Below are 17,118 nucleotides of genomic sequence, written 5' to 3' on the forward strand. Positions count from 1 at the left end.
TAGAACTCTGTGACGTGTACAGGCGAGACACATTGGCAACAGGCAAAATGAGATTGCGCATATTATAATTAAACATATATATATATCTCTCTCTATATATGTGTATGTGTGTTTATATATATACGTATACATACATATATATATATATATATGTATACATATATGTATATATGTATATCGCGCGATGTGGCGAACAGCGTTAAATTGGTGGCCGGTAGATTTACAACATGAAAGAAGAATTATAGATTTGGCACGTGGTCGTCCGTGATTATCCTCTGATATGTATCCCGCGATTATGCAATCCCACCGCGTCTCCGCGCTTGTCGTTGTAATTTTCATTCGATCCGCGAATCACCGCGTTTGTATTAATTTTTTGCATTCTCTCTCTCTCTCTCTCTCTCTCTTCTTTCTCTCGCTTCGCGCGCTTGCTGTCCCCTCTCGCGAGGGGCGGGGGTGAAGGGGGAAGAGGACGAGGTCCGGAAAGAACAGCCGACGGAAGTGTGTGCGGACTTTCGCAGCTAACAATAAAATCTGGAAAGCTCTAGGATCGAACAATTTGCGAGGGGGTGAGAGGAAGGATTGTTCTCTTTCTTCGTCGTTTTTTCTTTTATTTGCCTTTTCGTTGCGCCGCCGGAAGAATTCGGGAACCGCGCGCACCTACGCGAACGAACGTTGTCGACGAGGTGTTTGGCACGATCGCCGCGGACGACCCTCGGATCCTCGGAACGACGCCCCGCGCGTCGTTTTAACGCAAGAAGAGACCATTTTACGCGCCAATTGTCGATGTTTTTTTTTCTTACACCCTTATCATAATGTCTCTCGTTTGCGCCGATTAATTATTTTCAGCCGATTCGTTCTCGCGATAATTTACTCGACGTCATCGCGCGTTTTAACAAAGAGATTTTGCCTACACAGCGATGTCTATGTTCTTTTTTTTTTTTTCAACACTCCCACTGTTGCGCTTTTTATTTGCGTTGCTTATTTTTCAGCCCGGTGCGCGTTCGCGATATTCTTCGGATTTAGCAAATGTTACCGCCGTCAGGTGCAGAGCGGCAGCGGGTATAGGAGCAGCTCGCGAGGCAGAGTCGATTTCCGGACGAGTTCGCTCGCGCGCGAATTGCACGCTAGACCGCGCGCGCGCACATCGGAGAGGGTGAGCGCGCTTTATTAAAATTCATTAAACCTTTTATTGCATTATCGGTTGTGCTGCAGAGAGAGAGGGGCCCCCCTCCCCCGTCGCCGAAACACATGTTTTCGTGGGTGGCGCGAGAGAGTCGGGTCGTTCCGCGCGGCGCGGCGCGGCGCGTCCGCGACTAAAACGGATTACATTCGCTCTAAATACCTCGGCGGGTAGCAGTCGGGCGGGCGGCTGTTATTTCTCGTACGTCGAATTATATTTCGTTGAACGGATTACGCGCGCTACATCACGCGAAGCGGCGGCCGAGAACGTGCGCGTGCGTCCGCGGCTGTATATATATATATACGTGTACAATTTAACGGCGCGAGGAAGTAATTAATTGTCGTTATCGCTAATAAACAGTGGCCGTTTGTTTTGCAGTCGAATTGCGTTGCGTTTTTCACTTCGCGGGGCTAATTTCCCTCTCGCGCGGATTCCTCGGTGTGTTTTCCTGATAAAACGGCTGGGGGGCAGGCAAGGGGGAAGGGAGGGGAGGGTTCCTGAACTCTTTCCGGCGGTGACGCGCACGTAACGAGATCATCTTTCTCTCTCTCTCTCTCTCTCTCTCTCTCTCTCTCGCCCGGCTTTTCCTCCGTCCTGCCGCGCGCCTATTTACCGAAGCAAGACACCGCGTTGAAGGCGCACTGCTTCCAGTAGTTTCGTTTACGCTGCAGGTCGCCGACGTCCAGCTGATCGCGGAGACGCTTGACGATCTGCTTGGTGAACAGGTAGTTTATCAGGGCCGTCTCGATGCTGCCGTCGTCGTCCACCAGCTGGAACAATCAAAAATTCCGTTGTACACTCTCGTTCTTTCTTTTTCTTTTTTTCGTTTTTTTTTTGCAAGGGGGGGAGGAGGAAGAGAGAGGGGAAGTTAACACGCGCTTTTCCGGATAAGCCGGGACGAGTCGTAACTTAATTTGCGCCTAGTTACGAAAGTCTTTTTTAACGTAAATGTACTGGCGTAATTTATTCCGTTCTGAATGAACGCGCGCTCTCTCGCGAGAATGGACGAGCAATGTAGAAAGGGGGAAATACAATTAAAAGAATAAAATTTGAATCTAGACAGACATCGCGAGAGACACTCTTTCTCTCTTTCTAATCCATCCAGGCTCGTCCTTTTTCTGTCCTTCTTGACTGTAATTGTGCAACACGCAGAGTCTCTTCTATCCGGGAAGAAATGAGTGTTATGTAAATGAGTGTTCTGAAAATTCGCAATCTCGCTCTCGTAATATCCCATTCATCGTCTCGTCTCGTCTCGAGTTATAATTTTAACGCACGGTAAACAAGTTTCAAAACGACAATTCAGATCGGTACTCCCCCTTTCCCTCCCCTCCCCTCGCTCTCGCGCGTGCCGCATTTCGATACGTCACAATTTTAACGTCGATTTCAACGGAGATACGTTATACGCGCATATACATACGTGTGAAACACGATTATCTCGTCTCCCCTCCTGCGCGACCCCGTTAATGTCCCGACGCGCGCGACGGTAAAAAGCGAGAAGCATCCTGCCTGCTCGTGGCGCAATTTACAAGCGAGCGCGAACGCGCTTTTTCGTTAGCGGGGCGTAATGGGGTGTAAATCGCGTCATCGTCGGGGGATGATGATGCCCGGCGGTACGGGCGGCGCGGTGGTGGGGTGGGGTAAACTGTCGTATTTATTGTCGGTGGTTCTGCAGTCGTTTGTACACGGTTCGATTGACATTTATTTTCAGCTTTTCCCGGTGTAGCGACAATATAAAGGGGAGCAGGAAGCGCGCTCCGCGTTTTGTCGCGCAATTGCGTTTCCGCGACATGATTCGCGCGGACGCGTGCGCGCGCGCAGAGCGAGGGTTGATCGAGGGAAATTGGAAATTAACGGCACGCGCGACCCTCCGCGGAGCAGCATCGCGAATTCGATTCCATCGAATCGGGGAGATACGTATGTGTGTGCACAAACGCGGGTGCACGCACGTGATGGACGCAGGTCGCGGCGGCTTTGGATCTCTTCGAGCGAGTTTTATGGTTCGATCTTACCACTTTTGACTGCAATGTCTGATATCTGAATGATACGTGAGTGTCTCTACTCTCTCCGCAAGGATCTCGTCATTGCGCATGACGGTTTTATTTATTCGGTTAAGAATGATTTTAGTTGATATATTTGAGATATGAAAAAATTAATTTAAATTACATCAAGGCAAAGATGAAAACAAAGAGTTAAATTAAAAATGATATGTTTGAGATTTATTAAAAGTAGAATTATTTTATTTATTTCTTTTTTCCTTGGACATATCTGTTTGATATCTGTCAATCACAAAAAGATTTATTATTTCGACCTCCGAGTGAGAATTTTATTTATTTCATCTAATTGTAATCTTTCTCTTTCTCCCAAATTTATAGTAATTTAAAAATATATAATACATATTTTTATTTTTATTTCTAGTAAAGGTAAATTTTTTTTTACAAGGTTTTTTATTATTTTTATTTTTTTTTATTTTTTTTATTACATTATATAAATTTTTATAATAACAGCCGCGCACTTCTCGACTTCAAACAATCTTAAAAATATAAGATCGGATAATGAACCTATCCTTTCAACTAATTGCTTTCTCGCGAAATCGACTGTCGGTCTTTCTTTGAATTATTTATAATGAGTTCTAATCGGCTCCTTCTCTGAAGTTTCGTCGCAGGGACGCACCCCGCGCGCGATCGCGGAAATGAAAGAGCCGACTTAACCGAAGAAACGTTGTGGATTTCCGGGATACCCAAATGATGTGGGGGGGGGGGCGGGGGAAGATGAGCCGCGGGACGTGTGCGAGAGAGCGTAATCCCAACGGTAAATTGTAAGATACTACACGTTGACGAGCTCCATCTCGTCGTGATGTATCGCGCGTGATTTCGTATGGGAAATCTCGAGTCGCTCCTCTCCCTTCCTTTCCCTCACCGTTCCTCCAGCCCTTTTGCGAAATTACCACACTTTATGCAGTTACGTTTATGAGAAAACTTTCGCGGGACGAATTGTTCGCGTGCGCCCGCGCGCGTGTCCCTCAGGGTCTTCGGTTTAAATGTCACACGAGCTGACACAGTTAATGCGCACCTCATGAAAATGTCAAACGAAAATGTCAATCGAAAATCCCGCAAAATCAAACGTGTGACATTCGTGGATTTTTTTAGAAAAATAAAATTCCGTAAAAAAATAAAATTTCAAACATTCATAAAATTAACATATATGTATATTTTTGGCTTTCCAAGCAAAATATTGAGTCTTTGATTAACATTTAAAAAAAAGGTCCCTTTCTCTGCTTTGGAATGCCACATATCCTATAGGCAACACGTTATGTCTAAAACACGTCATGAAAACGTCATAAAGATGTCTTTTAGATATGCATACGGATATGCATGTCAAAAGATATCTTTACGATGCTTTATGACATGTATTAGACATCCGTTATCTAGGATATGTGACAATTTTTTAATATTGTCTGGGATCTTTGTGCACACGATATTACATATTTTTTTCTTGACCTTTAATTTTCTTCAATAATATATGAGACAGGTTTAAACGATTAATAATTAGGATAGGCACTTAGAGTCAATAATGCAGTAATTAGTGCATGGCTAATTTAATTTTTAAATACAATATTCTTTAATACATCGTTGTATTAAAGAATATTGTATTAAAAAATTAAATTTTTTTACCACACACTAGCTAATTACCGCGTTATTGACTCTGAGTGCCCATCCTAATTATTAATTCTTTAATTTTTGCGGCGTCTTATTTTCTTCTGTTTCTTGTATTCTCTCTCTTTCTCCCAGTCTCTATTTCTTCTACTGCGATCTTCTCCTTTAAATCGAACCTCTCAAAACTTACAGATCGACGTTCCGCGCGAATTAGGGGCGATGCGAGATGTGCCGACAAACCGCGAAGGGGCGTTAAATCCACCGCACGCTTGCAAGTTTAACGGGCGCGGGGGAGGGTACCGCAAAAATTCAATTGTCGTCGACGGTTTATCGATTATCGGGATGCGACTCGCGGATTTATTGGCCCCGTCGTCACTTCTCCGCGTTTTCTTGATTGCTTTTCTTCACCTCCTCTCGCAATCATGACTTCTCTTTACTCGACTTGACGTGGTCGCGGCGACAGAATTCCTTGAATGGAGAATGCAGCCCAAAAACACAGAAACGTCTGATCTTCATTTTTGTTTCTCGAAATTTTAGCCCGTCAAAGTAATTTGTTTAATATTCCTGACTCTATTTCGGCACGGCGAAGCATTCCTGCGCCGCAATACCGCGGCGATATATAAAATATTCACAAAGCGAGCGTATATATTCAAATGTATATCGACAAAACCTTGTCTCTCTCTTTTTTCCTCTTGTTTCTTTTTTTTATACGATTTCTTTGCTATTTCCAGCGGGAAAGCGAAACGTGAATCTAAATTACGTCGAACGAGTTATTATATTTTTTATTATTTAACCGCGCGCTCGCGCGCTTACGTTTCGCCCGCTGCTGAAAGACAAACGCGCAACCCCCGCCGCGCGCCGACCGGTTGTCTTTCCCTCTTTCGATACGATACACCGCTCTCTCGAACGTCTCTCCATCCCCGGCATCGACGCGGCCTCCTACGTGGTTCTTCCTGCGTTCTTCCGCTTCTCCTCTCTTTCCTCCCTCTCTCCTTTTCCCTCTTTTCCCCCGCCCTCTCTTCACCGTCTATCTCATTTGCAATTCAGGGACGCGACGCGCAGTTACGCAACGCGCAACGCAATTTCTTCGAACCGTTTATTCCGCGCGTTGCAGATGGGAAGCTGGGAAAAAAGCATCAACGTTTTCATAAAACTTTCCCACCCGCACCCCTTTCTCCGCTCCCTCCCTTCCCCCTCCGTTTCCCCTCACGTATATCGCCGCCGCCGCCGCCGTCATCATCGTCGTCGTCTTGTAACGGAAACGGGACGAAACACAGAGAGGTCGGGATGCTGCAGCGTTAGCGGCACGTGGAAATTCTCCCCCCCCTTCCGTCCTCCCTCCGCTCCGGAGGTTCGCCGGGGAAATCGAATGACAGCGTACCGATTTGCCGAACGAGTTCACGACGCTGCGCCCTTTGACATCTGTCGGTTACGCGACGGTTTCAAGTTTTCGCTCTTCCTACATGTTTCTCTGTCCCTCCTTCCCTCCCTCTCTCTCTCCCATCTGCATTCCAGATCGTCGTTTAACCGTATTTTTATTACGAGCGCGTGGAATTTTCAAATCGAACATGCGGAAATCGCGGAAGGAGGAAACAAATTGCGCAATAACAACTACCCCGAGCACCGCCTCAGGTAGCGGTCGCGACCTTTCACGACGACGACGACGAGTTTTTCTTCCCCTTTCTTTTCGCCAACCTCGCGCCTTTCCTTACCTCCCCCCCCCTCCTCCACCTGCGCCAATTCCTCTTCCTCAAAGTCGCGCGCGGGAAAGTTCAGCGCTTACGCAAAACGCTTGCGCCCGCGTTTTTTCATCTCCCTTCCCGCCCTCCTCATCCTTCCGTCGTCCAGCAGCTTTGACAAACAGGTCATCGGCGTTGAATACCTCATTTTAACTTTAACGTTTGGCAAAGTTGTCGCCGCACCACTCACTGCTGCGAAGCAGCGAGCACCTTAGTTGTCCAGAGAATTTCTCGGGGACCTTTTTAAATTCCGAGGAAAAAAAAACCGTTCACAGAGATTCGATCGACGTGCCCGGCTCGTCGTGGTCGTCGAGTTCCCCGAGGATCTCCGGGGGAGGTTTTTTGCCGGAGAAAATTCGGCTCGCGTCGACCGGACTTGCATCGGTTCCGACCGGTGTCGCGGCAGGAAAGGGAGGGAGGGAGAGAGAGAGAGAGAGAGAGAGAGAGAGAGAGAGAGAGAGAGAGAGAGAGTGCCGCGCGAATTCGTCTGGGCGAACTTCCGCGCCGGATTCGTGACGTAATCGCAGGTTCGCGGCGAGCGGCGATACGTCCGTTTCCGATCGTTTTCCGATCTCGCCCCGTCGCCGGGAGTTCCATTACAAAGCGACGCAGAAAGAGGAAGACGTTTCTGACAGCTGTCAGAGGCGGGGACCCCTCGCCGTGTCCATTTCGCTCGCCCTCCCTTTCATCCTGTTCCCCTATCCCCCTCCACCCTTCCCCCCGTCTATCACCGTCTAGCTGATCCACAAGTCCGGTAGGATCAGAAGTCCTCCGAACGGGGAAAAAATCGCGGACACACTCGCCTTTCTCTCTCGCTTTTTCTCCACCTTTTTTCCTTTAATTCTCTCTCTCTCTCTCTCTCTCTCTTTTCTCTCGTTTTATTTTTCACGTGTCACTAGAGAACGTGTAACTGGAACTTTGACGAGCACTCGAGCGGCCCAGATTTTTTTTCGCACCGTCCGGAGAAATCCACGGTCCTACGATCCGTCGGCGGGCAGGACCAATCGCGAGTACGCTGATCGATTTCGTGAATTTCCGAAATTCGCGGAAGTCGCGACAGTGCGTCGATTCTTCAGTTACATAGAATTAATTTTCCGCGAACGGGAAGAATAAATCCAAAAGCGCGTCTCTCGGGACTTGAAATGTTATGTGTGCGTACTATCTCGCCGTTTTATAAATTTAAAAGCTTCGGAGTTCGCTTTGTTTGTCGAACATTCGGCTTTCCAGCTCTCGATTTTCTCTTTGAAAGGAATTAAAAATGTCACTCATAGATTCGCCAAGTCCTTCCGGCTCGCCTTCAGGGCCACAGAATGTTATAATGTCTCGAAATTAATAGCTTTTTTGTGTATTTTGCGTCCAATTTATTTATGTATTAAGTATAACGCGCGCCACTTTGATAAAAAGGACACAAGTCGAAAATTAATTTTTGAGATGAAAGGAAATTGAATCCGAAATTTTCTAAAATATTTATCTTTAACCTTTTGACCACCGGGTTTTTTTTTTAATTATCAAAACTTTGCTCTAGGAAAAAATAAAAATTAGTATTCCTGAAACAATAAAAGAAAATTTCCTTTCATTATCTCAAAAATACTAATTTTTTACTTGTGTCATATTTTTATCGACGTGACATATTTTCCCAAGTTTTTTCCATGATTTAAAAAAATAATAAAAATAAAAAATGAAGAATAACAAAAAAAAAAAATAAATAGCTTATATTATTTAAATAAATTCAATGTTAAAAAAATAAACCTTGAAACATTAAAATAGAAGGGTAAACGTCACCCGAAAACTTTTTTTTTACTTACGTCCACATTGTTCAAAAATCTGTCTTTGTCTTTGTCGATCGTCGGCATCGCCCCCGAGTATTCCGCCAAGACGAAGAGCATCAACGCCAAAGCAACCGCGCTTCGTATGGACAGCATCGCTCCGCGAATCTGAAAACAAGCGTGAAAATGATCGCGAGTGGCTTGTGTAACTCGATCGCGACAAGAGAGAGTTTCGCATTGTCACAGCGGGAAGCAGGAAGCACCGTTCGGGAATAGTTTTTACTCGTTGACGATGACAAACTATATATTGGTGATCACGCGGCATCCGAAGTTATGTTATAACTTCGCCAAAACGAAAACCGTATCGTCAGTTATATTATTACAGCAACTATTTAATTATTATCGAATTAATTAACGGTATAGAGTATAGCAGCAGTGAATTCGCGCGTGTGTCTGACGGCTCATCTGATGAGTGTGGAAAAAAAATGTAAAAAAATATCAGTAAAGTCACAACAAAATTGTCGTTATATTTTACATTTGTAATTTGTGACTTATATTTTGGGAACACTAAAGATCACCGTCAATCGACACGTTTTATTATTTATTGAAACTTTACATTTGTAATCCATGATACTTAGGTAATTTTGTTTTATGATCGTCTTTTAATATACTTATATATAAGCAATAACTTGACTTATTAGGCCTCAATATCTTTATATTCCTTTATGTTTTTGATTTGAATTCTATTCTTACGAGCCGCAATCTATATCTATTTAAATTTTCGTATTGGTTCGAATTGGGAAATCGCGTTGAAAATACTGCCGCACCTCGACAGCCCCGGCAACGGCTTGACGTCAACGAAACGTTCGATCGACGCGGACATGTGTTTTACGTTTCACGCCTTGTTCCGCATGTCATATACATTATAGGTCTGTGTTTTTACAACGAAATTAGCGTACACCTTTCGGCGTGCTTAGAGCGAAACAGGCTGATGTTTGAAATTTGGCGAAAGCAAGAGAGGGGAAAGTTCTTGTAAGCAGCAGTGAAAAATGAATCTATTATTGCCGATAACGATAAGGTAAAGCCGGCCGTGTCATTTCGAATCGTGGCCGCGGGTAGGATTTGTATTGCGAGTCATCCAATTACTAAGCAGCCAATCGGATTGATTGATCGATGATTTGCAGCTGACAAACCGAATCCAATTCACGTCCATAATGCGTTATAATATGTATGACACGAGCTTAACGGTAATTGGTCCACTAATGGCTTGAAAATCACGATCATAGACGTATGCATCCTTTCTTGTTTTCATTTCCAATTTTTGACATCGCGATTATAAGTAGACTCTGTTATCTCTTATCTTTCCGCGCTATTTCTTCGTCCAGTTCCGATGGCGCATGAACAATACGCCTGGTAACCGTTTGATACCTCCCTATCTAACTCGCGTGCCAAGCGGGCGGTGGATAAATATCCGCGGGATTCTCGTTAAAAAATTCTTCGCAAGAATGGCAGTGGATTCATAAGAATCTTGAAATATGTTTGCGAAAGAGAAATAAAGAGGCGGCGCATGCCGTCTGTTTCCCGCGGTGAAACTGCCCGTCAAGTTGGAAGAAGTTTCAAACTCCGCTGCCACCGATCGGTATTTTAATCGAAGGCCCCCGAGAGCGAATCGAACCGTGTCGGAAATTTCTACAAGAAGTGTACAGCTGCGAAGATCCTTCGCTTCGCGAGGGAGATAATATTTATTCTTGATGAGTTACATTGGGACCTCTCAGAGCTTAAACTTTGCCTTCTAACTTTTATTTGAGCGAGAAATGGATATAGATCATTAAAATTATCAAATATGGATATGCAGTATTTTTTTATTCGTTCTTTTTTTATGTTTCTAAACATAATATTCATATTTTTAAATGATTAAGTAAGATATTTCTAAATGATTAATTAAGAAGAGAAGTAAATGATTAAGTTAATGTTACTAAGCTACGTTCAAGGGGCAAGCGAGGAAAAAAAATTTAAAGAAGATACTGCGACCGATTCTGTATTGATTTCTTGACGCTGCCAATAATTGAGAATTAATTAAAACGAGTAAGACAAGTTTGACAAGTTTAACAAACTTGATAAGCGACTCGCTTACAAGTTTGATTATCTAGTTGCATGATTAATTAATCGGCAAGTTTATGCGCGCGGTATAAGTGGGAAAAATAATATATTAACAAAGAGTAAATAATACGAGCGGGATTCTTTGGAAAAATGTTGCAATCATTTATTTCTACGAAAAGTCGCGTTTCAAAATGTTGCTTGTGTAACCTTTAAAAAATGTCAGACGTTTTTCCAAGAAAAGTTGCGTCCTTCCTTTCAATTAACGCAACGCGCGGTTTTACCAATTCGAGTTTGTATTTAAGCAAACTTTGTCTACGAATTTAACGTACGACGCGCAACCGGAAACCCGATGTTCCTCGCGTCCCAACGGAGGAGGCGTAATGAAAGGTCGGCGAAAGGGGTGAACTCCCACGGACGCGAGGGATACAAATACCATCGGAGGTGGCGGCGTGGCGCGGCGCGGAGCCGAGCGGAGCGAAGCGGGGGGGCGGGCGCGAGTGCTAAATGAAAAACGAAGCCCGCAGTGGTATACAACTCGCCACCGCCGCGGTGGTCCGTTGCACAATCCGCTAATTGGAGGGAACAAACGAGTACGCATTACCGGCCGCACCGTGCGCATCAGATAATTGTTGCGGCCGCGTCGCCGCGCCGCGCCGGCCACCGCCGCGGCGAAGTGACGCGATACGGCATCACAAAGCGCCGCGGCGGCAGTCGCGGTTTACGCTCTTTCTCTCCTCTTTCTTTCTCTCTCTCTCTCTCTCTCGCGAATTTAATTCATTAATTAGAAAAGGTCAATCGCGATTATTCGAGAGAACGGCGATGAAAATCTCGCGTTTGTCGAGCGATACACGTGTACTAATCCCGCTCGATGCCGAAAACACACGATTAATAAAATACGATACACGCGCGCGTTCGAGATTCCGAGAGAAAGAGAGGGGGGAGGGGCGTGACGAGGAGAAAGAGCGGAAAAAACGGAATTTTAAGTTAAGCACGTTGAAAGTTGAAACTTTCGAGTTCACGATGAACGGAAACGTAGAAGAATTCGATCGCGGAAGGACTCTAGAAATTCTTCGACTTTTATCTGACGGAGTTGCAAAATAAAAATACAAAAACTAGATTCTTGCACTTGAACGAATTATTTTAGCAAATATACGAACAATTATAAAAATTGCTAAGACGCCGGAATTCTGAAGTTTTAATCGGGGACGTAAAATAAAATTCGAGTTGTCGAGCGACTTCGGAACGCTCCTCCCATCTTTATTTTTTTGAAAAAATACTGATATCAAATTTATTTAGAGATAACAGAATCTAAATAACAAATATTTTTAAAAATTTGATTAAAAACAGTAAATATCGTACATTGATATCCGATAGCTATTTTATTTTGAGAAGCAGATTTAGCAGATATATTAGACATAGCAGATTCATAATGAAGTTACTGTATAAATTAGGTCAATTTGGTTTCACTGTTAGGCTAATTTATGTACTTTCCCCTATTCGAGATATTATTACAAATTATCACGACATTAAGGACCGACAATAAAAGACCTTTCCAATTCAGTTTTGATGTTCCCGGAACGTTCTACATTGTCGCGGAAGCGATGTTCGCTCATAAACGGACCTTTTCTACTCGTCGCCGCGAGCATGCACGAACACGCGTCCCAATTATAAATCCATTTATTATTATTTTATTACTTGTCATTAACTGGTTTCATCGTTTTATTGTGTCATCTGTTTAACATTTCGAGAGAGAAGATATCTCCTCAGGGGGTGAAATAACACAAATTGGTAACGATTTTTCTAATGATTAACGGCCGTGCGGAAAAGCGCGAATTACAAAAGGATCGACCACGAAAATTACACCGTACACGTTTTCACCGTTTACACGGCTTATTTGTACGGGCTGTGCGCCCTTTTCTCTCCCCGCGAAGCTCGGGGAAAGCTCGGTTTAACGAGAGAGGCGGGCCGCCTCTCTTTCCGCCGTGGTACAACCGTATTATTGCGGAATAAGTAAGGAGGTGGCGCGGAAGAAGATCCAATTTGTCCTCGTCTGTCTGTCCGCCTGACGCGGACGGCGCGAACGGTCAAATTATACCGTGACTTGCAAACGAGGTCGCGAAGAAAAAGGGTAGCGCGGGAGAATTCGACAAGTTCACGCAGTTTTTCTCTCTCGGGACGCGTCTGGATCTCGCGCGATCGTATCTCACGTCGTCGTGCCCTTCGACGAGTGGATGAAAAAATAATGTACGATACGTACTTTCGCGTTTCCTTTTTATTTAATGTTAAAATTCGGTGTTTTAAAACTTCCCCTCATGGACGGAGACTTCCTTATGGAGAGTAGCGAAGCTACTTTCCACACCTATAGAGCTCTCGTGAGTGTGGAATTCCATATCCAGAATTCGGGATATTTAAAAAGATTATTTTAATTTTTGACAAATTTGACGAAATTTTGAATTTGACAAACAACATTTGACTTATAAAGGAAACTATATAAAAAGAAATATAGAAGAACATATGTAAAAAATATATTTCACACGTACAACAAAAGAGAGAATCAAATATATTTGTGTGTAATTGAAAACCACTCTCTCCCCCGCTCGGATGACGTATTCCATACCCAGAAAAGTCAAAAGTCTCCACCTCTGCTTCCTCTCGCAAGGAGCGACGCCCGATCGCGAAAAGACCTCCTCCGCTGACGCCGCGGGGTCGCGCGCGAATGTGCGCTCCACAGAGAGTTTAAAAATGTACGGCCCTCCCCCTATAATTTACTCATTTATTCGTTATTCATCTAGCGTTATTAATTATTCACGTTCCCCAATTGATATGATATAATTATTAGATAATAACGCGCGTCCAGGGTTTATAAATTTGTTTACTGTTGATGTGCGTTCCCAATTTGCATGTAATTTATTTCAGCATAACTGCCCGTTCCCCCCTTGCGCCGGAAGTTTATAGAATTGATTTAATTTACGTTGGCGCAATAATTAGGTTTCTTCGCATTAGGTACCAAAGAGGAAATGTCAACGGCAGGAAGTCGCGCACGGAAAGGGAAATTCGAGAATTCCGATCGTATTATTTAAAATTCCGACGGATTATTTCATCTCTCTCGCTTGTCGCGTTCCTTGTTGCGTTTCTCAAAGGGGCGAATGAATGAATAATCATGGGAGACGATCCCTATTATATGATCGCAATTTTCGGGAAAATGAACGAATGAATGTGGAATAGTGGAAAGGGACCCTTTGATCTCAATTTTCGCAATCTCACGTACGTACGTTTATTGTATGTTATCGTAGAAGTGACGTTCAATCATGAAAATCGTTTTCTATTGACACGTGCGAAACTTCGTTTCGATATTTAAATCTATTTTCTATTCGTATGATTTTATTTTGTTATTCTGCAGGTATCTACTTAATTATTTTCTTCTCTATAGAAAATTTATAATTTATTTAATTTATTATATTTATTTAATTTTTGTATAATCGATCTAATTTATGTCTGAATTGATTTCCTTTACGATAATCGGACCGGAAAATTCTGCAGAGATTCGGAAATTTGTATTTATATAGACTGTTTTGTAGGTTGCCTCTGGTTTCTAATTTAATGAATAAATAAATAATTGTAAAAAAAATTCGTTTTGATTTTAATTTTAAATTAGAGTTCTCAGATTTTGCCATATGTTATCGTAAAAGAAATGTCTGATCAAGAAAGTCCTTTTCTACTGACGCGCGCGAATCTTTCTTTCGATTTTAAAATCTACTTCTTATTTGTATTCTCTTATTCTTTTTTATCCAGTTTACATCTACTTAATTGTTGACTTTCCGCAGAAAATTTACAATTATATAATCGATCTTATTTATGTCTAAATCATTACTTTCTTTTACGATAAAAATGTGAAAATATCGAGTCGAAAATTCAGAAACTTTTATTTATATAGACTGTCTCGCACGATGTCTTTATCGTATTTCTGATTTAATAATTAAAAGAAATTAATTTTTATTTTAATTTTAAATTAGCGATCTCAAATTTTGCCATTCATTATCGTAGAAATAACGGCCAATTATAAAAACCTTTTTTTATTAACGCGCGAGAATCTTCGTTTTGATTTTTTTTCTGCTTTCTATCTGTATTTCATTACTTTTTTTTATCGAGTTTCTACATAATTATGTCCCTAGAAGATTTACAACTACATGATTGATTTAATTTGTGTCTAAATAATTATTTTCCTGCACGAGAATGTGAAAACATCGGGTCGGAAAATTGCGCAGAAATTCGGAAACTTTTATTCTTGTAGACTGTTTTATACAATGTTATTTTTTATTTTATAATTATAAGGAAATTTGTTTTGATTTCAATTTTAAATTAGCGTTCTCGAGTTTTGTCATACATTCATTTATCACAGATGCGTTTGACTATAAACGTTCTTTTCTACTTATGCGATTCTTCGTTTCGAATTTTAAATCTATTTCCTACCCGTAATCCTCCTGAATTCTATCCGCATTTTCTTATTCTTTTTTATCTAGTTTACATCTGTATTCCGAATTTTCTCGAATCTTATTCCATTATTTTTTTTATGTAGAAATCATATCTACGTAATTATTGTCTTTTCTATAGAAGATTTACAACTGTATCGATCTAATTTATATTTAGATAGTTACTTTTCTTCGCAATAAAAACGTATATAAAAAAAAAATACCAGGCCGAAAATCGTCCAAAAATTCGGAAAATCTTATTCGTGCAGACCGTCTCATGCGTGATGTTCTTTCTCGTAGAATAAGTAAAAAAATAATTGTAAAGAAATTCCTCGGTTTCGATTTTAACGCAGAATTATTTTTTTTCGAATTTTATATTTTATCGTATAATGTATGAAAGCGATGTCCGATCATAAAAGTCTTTTTCTACTGACATCACGCGTGTGCGCATCTTACGTTACAATTTCTAAAATTTCCTTTCTTTTTATGTTTCCTATTATATTTCTTTTCATTTATTTTAAGTCAACATACAACGGCTCGAGATTTACGTCCGTATAATCGATGCAATTACTTTCTTCCGCGAAGGGGGACCGTCGGGACGGAAAGCCGGGTCGGGAAGTCGCGCGGGAATTCGGGAAACACAAGCTTATACCTCGTATATAGACTGATGTATCGCCTGATGTGTGTCTCGTGCCCTCGTCCCAGAAGAATGGCACTCGTGAGTAAAGGTCTCTCTCTCTCTTTCTCCCTCTCTTTCTTTCTCACTTTTCGTCTTTTTCTCTCTCCCGATAGCGTCGTTTCGATGTCTCCACGACAGAGTGACCGCCGCTCGGAGCACGCGACCACTTTATACCCCGTTGCCGCGCCGTTGGCGGACGACGGTGGCGGTGGTAACAGAAACCCACCCCTTCTCGCACGAAGCCCACGCACCCTCTCTCTGCACCCCTCCCCCTCTTCCCTCCTCCAGCCCCCCTCTCGCTCGCGCTGTCCCGCGGTAGCGCCCCGTCTCTCGACGTCTCGCCGTTTGCCGGATACATCTAGCTGGCATCCACTCTCTAAATTTTCTGGAGTGAATCTCACTCCAAAAGAGTGAAAAGTTACTCCAGAAAATTTAGAGAGCAGCATTCCACTCCTGGAATTACAGAGCGAGTTATTAAGAGATTTTCGCAGAGCGATCCGCAAAGCTTTACGTTTCGCGTTACTTCTTCCCACCGCAACACCGCGGCGACCATTTTCCCGCCGAGGGCGATTCCGCCGATGACCGTTCGTGTCGTATAAATGCCAAGGGGACCGTCCCGAGGGCAAATTAGGTCGGCGGATACGCGAACGAAATTATACGAGGGAAAATGCCAGGGGGAGAGACACCGGTGTTTTGAGGAAAAGGAACACAAATTATACGGAGATACCGGCGTAAATCTGGTTATTATTTGCTCTCTTTCCCTTCCCCTCTCCCTCTCTTCATTTCTTCCTCTTTCTTTCGCGAGATCCGCGACACACTGAAAAACGTGTTAATCGTTGTCATTCCCTCGGGACCTCGCCTCACCGCGAGCTGTAATCACCACTTCTCGCCTTTACTGTTTCTCCCCCCTTTCTCTCAATCTCCCTCTTTTTTTCCTCCCTCCCTTCCTCCCTCTCTTTCTTTTTGTTTGAAAAAACTCGATTACTCGTATATGACACCATGTTCCGACCTACGTTCGAGGTGTTCCGGGAACAACGGGTGCTCTTTTGATCGCGCAGCTTTTTCGATTTATCCTATACGACGAGCTCTCCATGGTGAGCGAGATTGTCGTGAAAAAAAAAATAAAGGGGTTACAATTCCAATTTAAACATCATCGTTCCACAATGAACAATTTCCGCTTGAAACTTTTCTTTCCCCTCCCCCCTTCTCTTGGAATTCTGCGCACTCGCACATTTTCACTCAAAGTCCGAAAAATAAATAGATGCTCTGTGACACTTTATTTTTCTTTTTGCTCTCTGTTTAAAATTTTATTAATTCCCTCGTTTGTAACATAATAACAACAATAATTTTAATAATAATTTAATTATTATATGTAATAATATATGTGACATATTGAGCGTGAATTTTCCTCAAATTTTTTACTCTGGGAGAACAAAAGCGTCTGTCAAACAAAAGTGTCCGTTGCTGCGCCATCGTATAGGTCGCCCTCGAAAACTTTATCATTATTTATCGCGGCACGTATTGTGTGTGTA

General features: G+C 42.8%; 1 protein-coding gene across 1 annotated transcript; it reads right to left on the reverse strand.

Moving 5' to 3' along the window:
• Positions 1–929: 929 nt before the first annotated feature.
• Positions 930–15,724, reverse strand: LOC105454401 (prohormone-1-like). The gene is made up of 3 exons (XM_011696985.1): positions 15,560–15,724; positions 8,378–8,506; positions 930–1,950 (listed from the first exon to the last, which is right to left on the reverse strand). The coding sequence occupies exons 2-3, from the start codon at positions 8,492–8,494 to the stop codon at positions 1,786–1,788; spliced, it is 282 nt and encodes a 93-aa protein (XP_011695287.1). The 5' UTR covers positions 8,495–8,506; positions 15,560–15,724; the 3' UTR covers positions 930–1,785.
• Between the last annotated feature and the right edge of the window lie 1,394 nt (positions 15,725–17,118).

This window comes from Wasmannia auropunctata, unplaced genomic scaffold (genome assembly GCF_000956235.1).
Source record: "Wasmannia auropunctata unplaced genomic scaffold, wasmannia.A_1.0 LD335985.1, whole genome shotgun sequence".
Lineage (NCBI taxonomy): Eukaryota > Metazoa > Arthropoda > Insecta > Hymenoptera > Formicidae > Wasmannia > Wasmannia auropunctata.